Here is a 12,262-nt window from a genome sequence, read left to right as displayed (position 1 = left end):
ATTTTTACCACCTTATACATGCAGCTGTTTTAAATATTAACACTGATGTACACAGTCAATATTTAAAACAGCACCATATGCCAGTTCTACAGTTTAAATCTTGAAGTTAATTTCACATCCCTATTTATTACTTTATTAACATTAATTTTATATTTACACAATGTTATTTTAGGACATTTAATGAATTATTCAAATGTGTTTTTTTTGTAAATCGTTTCTCTTGATAAACTGACATCTGGCCCATTCTATATATTGCACTGAGTTTCATCAGGTGTTGGGTTTGAAAAATTATTTGATTATATTTTAAAAAAATGTTTTTCTAAAACTTTTTTAACTTATAGTTTTTAGATTTTAAAGATTATTTAGAAAATTTTAATGTAACTTTTTAAGTGATTGCAGTTAAGACAGTTAATAAGTTATGCAACTGCTTTCTTTGAAGATAGAATTCTGGTAACAGCATAATTTTGTTACGTTTCAGAATTATAAAAAGAATATGTTCTCCATTCAGAAGATTAGTCATATTTGTCTGTTCTCAATGTTGAAGAAACTGAACATTTTGTGTTGTTCATCGGACTTAAAATCATGGCTAAAACTGCATCATTATATGTTATCTACACATGTGGCTTCAAATCATAGTGAATGGACAACTGATAGAACTCTACAGTGGGAACAACCACAAGGTTATGACACTGGTATTTATGTATACAACACTGCAGTAGAGCAGAAAGTGCCATTAATTCTTCATAATAAACACTTCGCATCTTGGTAAGTTTGTTTTGAATTTTATATTACACATTTTTTTTTCATGTGGTCTTCTGTGTAATTATAAAAAAAAGTGATTCTCAAGAATGTTTACTGGAATTTTTTTTTTATATTCCTGGATCAGTTTTTTGTTAAGGGATACTTCAAACATAAAAGATATTAGAACATATAGTACTTAATACTATGTTTGGGTTGAAAGTTGAGAAGACAGAGAAGAAAAGTGCATGGGATGCATATAAATTATCAAGAGACACAAAGCCTATGGCAGATATAAGCTAGTCTGCAATCAAGTCACAAAGGATGTTAGGCAGGCCAAGGTTAATTAAAAGAAATCTTTGGCAAAAGATGCAAAGAGCAACAGCAAAGACTTCTTTACTTATGTAAACTCTAGAAGGAAGGGATTGAATCAGATTGGTCCACTTGATATCTTGATATTGATGGTTCGACTGTTGATAATTGTACTCAGGTAGCTGACAAGCTGAATGAATATTTTGCAACTAGATTCACACATGAGGAGTTATTAAGGGAGGAGAATGCCAGATGTTTATCAACAGGGAGCTAAATGATTTTGTAATAATTTAGAGCAAAGTAGAGGAGAAATTGTTATAGTTAAACATAAGAGAGACATCTGGGGTGGATGGGATCTATCCAGTTATATTAAAGGAGGCAGCAAAGAAAGTAAGCAAACCCTTAGCCATGGTTATGAGAGTATTGTTGGACTCATGGGAGATCCCCACAGATTGGAAATGTGAAAAAGTATCTTCAATTCAAAGGGTAACACAAGTAATTACAGACCTTTTAGCTTAACTTCTGCTCTGGGGAAATAATGAAGTCACTGGTTAAAGAAGCACTACAGGTCATCTAGACAAGACTACAGTTTTACTTCTGACATAGCATTTGTTAAGGGGAAGTCTTGTCTAACCGGTTTGTTCAGATACTGTGATGTGGTCACAAAGGAACTGGATGAAAAAAAAAAAAAAATTTGATATCATATACCTGGATTTTAGGAAAGCTTTTGATACTGTTGCACATGGAAGACTACTGTACAAATTGGAGCAGTATGGCATTAAGAGAAAAATACTGCTATGGATAAAGGGAGGGTTGAGTAGGAGAAGACAGAGAGTGGTAATCAGTGGTAATTATTCTTCATGGAATAATGTTATTAGTGGAGTCCCCCAGAGTTTGTGCTGGGCCCATTGTTGTTTGTGTATTTATCAATGATATCAATGAAGGTATATCAGGCTTAATGTTTAAGTTTGTAGATGATACAAAGGTTGGCAGGTTGTTAATGACACTTTAGTGGTCAGGCGCGCGGGTGCATAAGTACACGTGCCTTGAGTGACCGGGGTTCAAGCCCGTGACTGCTGAATACAGTGCTGTTTCTTGTATTCTGTATATCTTGTGAACTCTTCTGACCGTTTGGTCGTCCCAGAGTATAAACAGAAAATTTATTTATTTTTAATGACAATACACTACTACAAGAGTATCTAGAAACATTGAGCAGATGGGCTGAGAGGTGGCAACTGAAGTTTAACATTAACAAATGTAAAGTACTACATATGGGTAGCAGTAATCCCCAGAGTAATGTACCAATTGGTGCGGTACTACACTCAGGGTAGTGGAGAATGAAAAGGATCTGGGGGTAATTGTGTAGTCAGATATGTAGTTTTCTGAGCAGTGCAGAAAGGCTGCAAGAGTAGCTCATGAGGTATTGTCATATATATATATATAGGAATTTTGCTAGCAGGGATAAGAAGTTGATTATCCTCTTGTATAAGGCAATGGTCTGGACACAATTTGAGTACTGCATACAGGTCTGGAGACCTAATTTTAGGAAGGATCTAGAGGTGCTGGAACAAGTACAGAGGAGGGCAATAAGATTGGTGAGTGGAACAAAGGGTTTCTCTTACCAAGAAAGGCTTAAGTTCTGTAAATTGTAATGTCAGGTGACTAGGCACCTGTAAGGTGATCTGATTGAGATGTATAAACCCTTGAATGGTTTGAGCAAGCTCAGTGCTGATGGGATTCTTCCTCTTCCTCTGATTATGCACCTTAGGCACACATCTGTTCTGCAAGTGTCTTTCCTCGATTTGAATTTATGCCCCCTTACGGGGCATAAATTCAATTGACTAAAGACACTGAGTGGTTGCAAATATTTGGACTGGTTGAGAAGACAGTGATGAAATTACAGATCCCAAATCAGAAGATCAGAGCCCAATACAAAAAATCAGCACAAAATGCACGCAGCAGAAACTGAATGTCTTCAAGACAGTGATTGGAGAGAGGATGTAAGAGATGTAAGAGATGGTTCATTAGATTCTGTGACTGCCCTTTTTTGAGTAGAGTCTAGGAGCTTGAGGGAGGGAGGGAGGCAGAGAGAGAGAGAGAGAGAGAGAGAGAGAGAGAGAGAGAGAGAGAGAGAGAGAGAGAGAGAGAGAGATTTGGGAATACCACACTAGATATGGTAATAATATTCCATTTTAGGGCAGATTTAGAGGTTTGTCTTTTCTTCAAAACAGCTTTCAGAAAGTTTATAAGAAAAGTAATGCTTAGAGTAAAAAAAAAATAAATAAATACTGTTTTTCTGATACAGAGGAAGCAATATTTGTGATGTGTTTATTATTATTATTAGGAGTAGTAGTAGTAGTGGCATATACAGGCTCTTTATTAGTAGTAGTAGTAGTGGCGGCATATACAGGCTCTTTCCACAGCATTTTCCATGACCGTACGCAAGGTTTCAGGTCGTAAATGTCGAATTTCGGCCCGAATGTTCTCCTTAAGTTCTTCAATTGTTCGAGGTTTATTTACGTAAACCTGTTTTTTCAAGTAGCCCCACAAAAAGAAGTCTGGAGCCGTCAAATCAGGTGAACGCGGAGGCCAAACAAATACAGCATTTTTTTGAAATTATTCGTTCACCAAAAATTTCTCGCAGGAGGTCCATCGCCACCTTGGCAGTGTGCGCAGTAGCTCCATCCTGTTGGAACCATACCTCCTGATTATTTTTGACCACTGGGTGTAAAACTTTTTCAAAATTTTTCCTATACAGGGTCCCGTTGATTCTTTCTGGCTGACCTTCCTCATTTTCAAAGAAATAAAGTAAAGTGCAGCCATTATCAACCCACAGCAGGATGGAAGCCTCCTCAACAATTCATGCTGAGGGAAAATGGACCATAATCTGCCACGCTGGTCCAGTGCGGGTTGGCAGATCGACCGTATTCAGCAGTCAGGGGCTTGAACCCCAGTCTACTCAAAGAGCGTGTGCTACTGCACTCCCGCTCCTGCCCACTCGGCTACGGAGGCCGTCTTTCAAAGAAATAGGGGCCGATAACTCTTTCAGCTATAACACCGCACCAAACAGTGCATTTTTGGGTTGCAATTGATGCTGATGTAATTCCCTGGGATTCTCAATACCCCAAAATCTGCAATTTTGTTTGTTGATGTACCCGTTTGAATGAAAATAGGCCTCATCACTCATTATCAAGTTGTTCAAAAAGTTGTTGTTATCTCTGGCTAGGTGTTGAAATCGAATAGCGTACTGCAGGCACTGCTGAGTATCTTGGGGTAGTAAAGCTTTGACCATTTGGATCTTGTATGGAAACATTTTTAAATCCAGTTTCAGAATCTTCTGAAGTGATGTTCTGGCGATGCCTAGTTGAGCAGAGCGACGACGGGTAGAGGCAGATGGATCCTCAAGGACACTCTGCCGTACAGCTTCCACCGCTGCGTCAGTGGGCACAGTGCGTTTAGGACCTCTTCCCGGAAGATCGCCGACTGATCCAGTTCTTTCAAACCAGGCAATTAGGTTCCGAATCATGTTATCACTAGGAGATACTCTTACTTTAAAATGTTGCCGGTATTTTCTCTGAGTTTCAATAATTAGTCTTTCACTGGAATAGAAAAATCCAATGAGTTTTACTCGTTGCTGGACATCATATGTAGCCATTTTAATCTCCAAGGGATCCTCTATAACCTGTAAAAAGAGAGAATAAAAAAGATTGAAAATGAACAAGTTATGACTTTTTCAAACCCTTCAGTCTTTCAGTGACCACCCCGTATCTTTATGAATATATTGTGAATAATTTAACTGAAACTTATTATATTGTTTTGCACTGGGGGATGAACCCGAACTTCGATGTGGTCCCCGTCATCAAGGCCTTTGTCCACCAGCCAATGTGAAGCCCCTGGCATTCCTGCCATGAAGGGTGCATTGTATACATTTTTTTGTACATAATAAAGATTACATTTATTTCTTTATTTATTACACTATTATTGGGCAGGCGTTTGTTATATGTGAAAGTGCTGAATGAAATTGCTGCAACCTGTTGAAATTTTTCTCTATCTCATCTTTCTAGGGTGGGTCATGTTAAGACCCCATATATAATGGGGTCTTAACCCCTTAAGACCCCATATATAAATTTGAGGGCCCATCAAGCTCTCAGCTGCCCACATCAACGCCAGAGCTTGCACTTGGTCGTTGTGCAACACAGCGGCAACCCCCAAGGCAGAATGCGCTGGTCTCAAAGGAACTAGTAGTTGTTGGTGACTCTATTGTCAGGGAAACCGGGAACATGTTTTGTAAAAAGGATAGGTGGAACAGGACCAGGGTATGTCTGCCAGGGGCAAAGGTTGATGATGTTGTAGAGCAGATATCATCTTTTAAGGGCACAAAAGGTGATATAGTTGTACACGTTGGCACTAATGATATCAAGAGTAGGAGACTGGCAGAATTGCTTAACAAGTACAGGTCACTGTTGAAAAAAAAGCCGTGAAATAGGGTTGAATTTGAAAGTGTCTGCAATTCTGCCCAGACACGATAGGAGGGAGTATATGATACGAGCCTTGTCGATCAATTCGGCCCTGGAAAGATTGTGCAAGGCTCAAGGGGTAGAATTTTTTTCAGCCTGGACTGTACTTGTTAACAGGAGAGATTGCTTCTACAGGGATGGGATACACTTAAATAGAAAGGGTGCAAGAATATTTGCAGATGCTATCGAGGCAGTGTTAGGTGGGTCGGAAAACTGCTAGTTTGGGGGGGGAGACAAAGACGAATAGATTAACAGTAGCCACTGGCAGAGGTGAAAGAGTTTCTTGCACTGCTTCTATTGGAATGAGCAGAAGCCTGAAAAACAAGATGCAGGATATTTCAGAGACTGCTGGGAGTCATTGCGGTACAAGTAAACACATGGGTTGTGTTAGGGTAGCGAAGAATAGAAACAGGTGCAGGTATACTTGCGTGTACACCAATGCTAGGAGTTTAGTAAACAAATTTGATGAATTTGAGGTATTGCTCAAAACATCAAAGGCAGATGTTGGGATATCAGAGACGTGGTGTCACACAGATATAAGGAATGCAGAACTGGAATTTGGGGAGTACAACGTCTACAGAAAGGATAGACTGGATAGGAAGGGGGGAGGGGTTATGCTATTAGTTAAGAAATACATAAAATCCAAGTAAGTGAAGCCAGTGGACATCGCTGGACAGTGCAGTGTCGAGTCAGTTTGGTATGACATAAGCATTGGGAGAGCAAAATTGAGAGTAGGAGTGTGCTATAGGCCTAATGACTCTGATGAGGATAATATCTGAGATATTATCCTCATTCTCTCAGATATCTAGCATATCTGAGAGAATGCCTGTGACAACCTCAAGGACTATTCTGGGAATATATATTCCTTAAGGAATATTCTGGCACAACTACTAGGGAGCACTTTGCATTAATTATTTTGACAATGAATAAAATCATTAAATGTATTTAGTGTTCATGCGGGCTTGAACCACAGTCTCTTCAAAGCATGTGTGCTACTTGACCCTTATACCTGACCAGTTGGCTATGTTGGGCCTCAAATAATGATATTTGGAATAAGAAACCTCAGGATATACTTTTTATTAGCAATGCCAAATGAAAGGAATCAGACTTTTTTATGCCTTATCCAAAAAAAAAAAAAAAAAAAATATGGAGGAAAGAAAATAAAATAAAACAAATTATTCATACTCCATTATGAAAAAGTAACTGTCTAATTCCACTTTGAATTTATTTGGAGTAATTGCCTCTGTCACATTCAGATTCAATTTATTCCATCGTTCAAGAACTCTGCCTAAAGGTGAACTTCATGATATCCAATCTTCTGTTATTTCACGATATTTTATATTATTATTATTATAATTCATATGGTGCAAGGAAGCCTGAAGCTTATGCTGCACCGACCAAAAAAAAAATTGAGAGAGAGAAGTAGAAAGGAATCACCAAGAAAGAGAAGAATGATGATATCCAGCTTAGTACTGTGGGTGTGCCAAGCCCATACTCACCAGATGTGAGCCCCTGGGGCAGTTTGTGTCCTCTGGTTCTTGTCTCACCTATGAGTTAAAACAGACCTTCCTCATTCAATTTCTTCAACTCCTTTATTGTCTTATAAACCTCAGTCAGATCTCTTCCTTAGATTTTTAGTCAAACTTTGTGATCCATAACTCTTAAGGTATTATTAACAAGAGAGACTCCTTCTACAGAGATGATATACACTTAAAAAGAAAGGGTGCAAGAATATTTTCTGATGCTATCGAGGCAGTGTTAGGTATTAGACTTTTAGTCAAACTTTGTGATCCATAACTCTTAAGGTATTGTTATCAAGAGAGACTCCTTCTACAGGGATGATATACACTTAAATAGAAAGGATGCAAGAATATTTTCTGATGCTATCGAGGCAGTGTTAGGTGGATCGGAAAACTGCTAGCTTGGGGGGATACACAGACATGTATTAACAGTAGCCTTTGTTAGAAGTGAAAGTGATTCTTGCACTGCTTCTACTGTAATGAGCAGCAACCTGGAAAACAAGATGTGGTGGAATTTCAAAGAAGTTAGGTTAGCTAAGAAGAACAGGTGCATGTATACTTGTGTGTACACCAATGCTAGGAGTTTGGTAAATAAATTTGATGAATTTGAGGTGTTGGTCAAAACATCAAAGGCAGATATTGTTGGGATATCAGAGATATGGTTTCACACACCATGTCTCTGATATCATATCTGAATTCTGTATTCCAAGATATAAGGAATGCAGAATTGGAATTTTGGGAGTACAATGTGTACAGAAAAGATAGACAGGATAGGAAGGGAGGAGGGGTTTGCTATTAGTTAAGAAATACACAAAATCTATGAAGTGCAGCCAGTTGATATGGGTGGACAGTGCAGTGTTGAGTCAGTTTGGTGTGATATAAACACTGGCAAAGCAAAATTGAGAGTAGGAGTGTGTTATAGGCCTAATGACTCTGATGAGTATAATAAGAAACTGTACAGGGAAATAGAGCGGGCCATTAAATCAGAGAGTCTTATAATGGGGGATTTTAATTTCCCATATATTGACTGGAATTTGTGGGTTGGTCACTCACACACTAGCAAGGCTTGTGTGAATTTATTGGTGATTGTTTTCTACAGAACGTATTTGGGGGGCAACTAGAGTGAGTAATTCTCTTGGTCTTTCATGCATTAAGAATCTGCAGATAAAGGAACCACTAGGGGACAGTGTTCACAGTGTTCTGATGTGGGATTTACTCAAAGAGGTAACTACCATCAAGGGTGAAGGGAAGAGTTTTTGCTTTTGTAAAGGTGACTACAGTGGTCTGAGACAGATTTAAATTCTGAATCAGATTGGTCCACTTGATATCGATGGTTCAACTGTTGATGTTCCTGCTCAGCTAGCAAACTGAATGAGTATTTGGCATCTACATTTACACATGAGGAGTTATTCAAGGAGGGGAATGCCAGAGGTTGAATTAAACTCTGGCAGTGAGCTGTTATTTGGTTTTTTTTTTTTTTTTTTTTTTTTAGGAGCATTAGCAACTAAGGCCATATTGCTCCGGGATATGCGGTGGTCATTCCCTGAATGACCTTTCCGCATCCTCCGTATTTGGTGGTGACGGGCTCGAACCCCGGTCTAATCAAGAAGCGTGTGCTACGCACTGCTGCTCCTTCCCACCTGGCTGCAGTGAGCTAAATGATTTTGTAATAACAAAGCGCAAAGTGGAGCAGAAACTAATAAATAAATGAATAAATAAATAATGTTCTTGTTTGTACTCTGGCACGACCACCAGGTCAGTGAAGTTTACAATAAATCATCAGTACAAATATTAATCGTATTTAGAAGTCGCAGACTCAAACCCAGTCCACTCAAAGAGCACATACTACTGGACTTATGTTCCTGACCTCTCGGCCATGTCAGATGGGCGCCTCCATAGCCAGGTGGGAAGGAGCAGCAGTGCGTAGCACATGCTTCTTGATTAGACCGGGGTTCGAGTCCGTCACCACCAAATACGGAGGATGCGGAAAGGTCAAGGAATGACCACCGCATATCCCGGAGCAATATGGCCTTAGTTGCTAATGCTCCTAAAAACCAAATAACAACAACAACAACAACAACAACAATGTCAGATGTTGAAGATAAACATAAGAAAGGCACTTTGGGTAGATGGGATCTATCCAGTTATATTAAAGGAGGCAGCAAAGGAAGTAAGCAAATGTTTGTTAGTTGTTTGGTTTTTAGGAGCATTAGCAACTAAGACCACATTCCCTGACCTTTCATTCCCTGACCTTTCCGCATCCCGGAGGATGCGGAAAGGTGCTCCGCAAAATGGGACTTATTAAATGTATCAAAAGAGGAAATAGTCCAAGAACTTCGAGAACAAAAAGTAATCCAAGCAAGAAGAATCCTGACTCGGAAAGATGGTATCCTTGTTCCCACAAGGAGTATAATCCTCACTTTTAGCTCTCCTATCCTACCAACATCTGTTAAAGCTGTCTATCTTCATTGCCGTGTGCATCCTTATATCCCAAATCCAATCAGGTGCTATAAGTGCCAAAAATACGGACACTCCCAAACTGCATGTAGAGGTGAGGCAATATGTCCAAATTGTGGATCAAAGGATCATAATCAATCTGAATGCACTGCTACTTCTCAATGCCCAAACTGTAAAGGTAATCACCCTGCTTTTTCCAAAATATGCGAATTATGGAAACAAGGGAAAAAAATCCAAAAATATAAAGTCGAGAAATACTCAAAACAGAACCAAAGCATACATATGCCACTGCTGCTAAACAATTTCAGTCAGTTGGTATTCAAACAGATGTTACAGTTCCTCCAAATATATCCATCGCTGATTGGGCACGTTCCTTGCTCTCTGCTTCCAAACAGTGTCCTTCACAACAAAAAGCTGAACAAGCCAGTAACACCCCAACTATCATTCCAATCAACGTGCCTCAAACAGCAAAACCAAAAGTGGCAGAAACTAAAGTACTGAACCCACCAGTTTCAACGGGGTTGAAGAGTGGACTAAAGCAGTACTAAAATGGATGTTGACCAACGCAGTGAATTAGATGATAGTATATTAGAACTTCATGCAACTGATGAGATGGACGTCACACGTCCCTACTTTCCAAAGAAAGAGAAAGCGAAATCGGATCGATGCAAGCAAGTTTCAACTAAAAAGCAGTCAGAAACAAAAATAAACAACAAGACCACTTAAGGAAAGATTCTTCCAATGGAATTGTAGAAGCTTTCGAAATACAAAAGACGATTTAAATGATCTCATTGACCGGTATGATCTAGCAGGCATATCCCCACAGGAAATCTACTTAAATGCACGAGTATCCCACCATTAAAAATTACACTATCTTCAGACGAGATAGGAGAATAGAGTCATCAGCCTGTGGAGGAGTGGCAATTCTTGTTAGAAACAACGTTCCATCGAAACATATTGCTCTTCAGACCCCTTTTGAAGCAGTGGCAGTGCGTATTGTAATTGGCATCACTCTTACAATAGCGTCAATATATATCCCTCCTAATTTCTTATTCTCTTCAGATGACCTAGAAAATCTAATAGACCAGCTACCATCTCCGTTTTGCTTGCTTTGAGACTTCAATGCACATCATTCGCTGTGGGGATCTCCATCAATTGACAAGAGAGGTAAGCTAATAGAATCCTTTCTTGATGCTTATCAACTCACCATTTTAAATACTGGCGAGCCAACCTACATTCATTTTTCGACTGGATCCATGAGTTCAATAGATCTCTCGATTTGTTCTCCCTCCATATATACTATTATGGAGTGGTCCGTTCTTGAAAATCCACCGAACAGTGATCACCTGCCAATGCTCTACAAACTCCAAACACGAGCAAACTCCCCTTCACCACGTCGCTCCATTTGGAAATTCCGTAGGGCACACTGGAGTGAATATGCCTCTCATGTTCAGTTAGATGATAAAATAATACAATCTCAGACCATAGAAAATGTCACGGAACACATTACTACTCAAATATTACTAGCTGCTACCATTGCAATATCAAAATCTTTACCGGGGAAACAGAAACACAGTAACTATTGGTGAAACCAAGATTGTATGCATGCGAAACAGGAAAAAAACAGATCTTGGAATTTATTTCGTAAATTCCCCACAACTAGTAACCTAATTAACTTCAAAAGACTGAAAGCCAAGTTCCGTAAAATAAGAAGAAATGCAAAAAAAGAAGCCTGGATTAGCTTTTCCTCAAGTATAAATAAGGACACCGATAGTAGAATCATTTGGAGGAAAATTCAAATGCTCAATGGCAAATACGTTCAGTCACCAACTACAATACTAAATTTGGAAGGGAAAGAGTTGTCATCACCGGGAGAAATAGCAAATGCCTTAGCGGAATCATTTGCCAGCATATCAGCAATATCCACCTTTAACTCGACCTTTCAATGAATTAAAGAATCTGCAGAAAAGCATAAGATTAATTTCTCTACGGCAGTTTCACATCCATACAACCAGCCATTCACATTAACAGAATTTCTAGGGGCACTCAATAAAACACCCAGTAGTGCTGCTGGGCCAGATGGGGTCTATTATATAATGTTAAAACAGCTTGACAACAGAGCAAAAAGAATTTTTTTGTTAAAATATTACAACCGTATTTTCTTAGAAAATACCTACCCACTCTCCTGGCGTCACTCAATTGTTCTAGCCTTCCCGAAGCCAGGAAAGGATCGTACCTTTCTGCATAACTACAGGCCAATTTCATTGACTAGTTGTCTAGGAAAAGTCCTAGAAAAAATGGTTTATAGGCAAGGCAGTTAACGTGGTTCCTGGAAACAAACAACTTACTAAACAGCAGCCAGTATGGATTTCGAAAGAACCGATCCACGCTAGATGTGATGATAAAAGCAGAGGCAAACATCTGAAATGTCTTCATAAGGAGAGAACATCTAGTCATGATTAATCTCGATATTGAGAAAGCCTTCAATACCACCTGGCAATATGGTGTACTAAAGGATCACCATTTTTTGGGCTTGGGAGGTCAGTTACCACAATTTATACAAAACTTTCTATGCAACAGAACGTTTCAGGTAAGGTATCCAAATCATTTGAACAAGAGGAGGGTGTACCACAGGGTTCCATTCTAAGTCAAACATTATTTGCAGTAAGAATTACAAATATGACATGGGAAGTACCAAATACAGTAGAATCGTACACG

At 39.1% G+C, this 12,262-nt stretch overlaps 1 protein-coding gene across 1 annotated transcript in view; it reads left to right on the top strand.

Moving 5' to 3' along the window:
• Positions 1-508: 508 nt before the first annotated feature.
• The window catches only part of LOC150085546 (putative cysteine--tRNA ligase, mitochondrial), a 322,579-nt gene continuing 310,825 nt past the window's right edge, over positions 509-12,262 (top strand). The window contains exon 1 of the mRNA XM_090373333.1: positions 509-765. Within this exon, the coding sequence (XP_090229459.1) occupies positions 536-765 (230 nt within the window). The 5' untranslated portion in view covers positions 509-535. The remainder of the gene's footprint in view (positions 766-12,262) is intronic.

Source organism: Mastigoproctus giganteus, chromosome 5, assembly GCF_048544385.1.
Source record: "Mastigoproctus giganteus isolate SK-2022 chromosome 5, ASM4854438v1, whole genome shotgun sequence".
Classification (NCBI taxonomy): domain Eukaryota; kingdom Metazoa; phylum Arthropoda; class Arachnida; order Uropygi; family Thelyphonidae; genus Mastigoproctus; species Mastigoproctus giganteus.
Note: the sequence above shows the minus strand (reverse complement) of the source record. Positions and strands in the feature narration are given on the sequence as shown.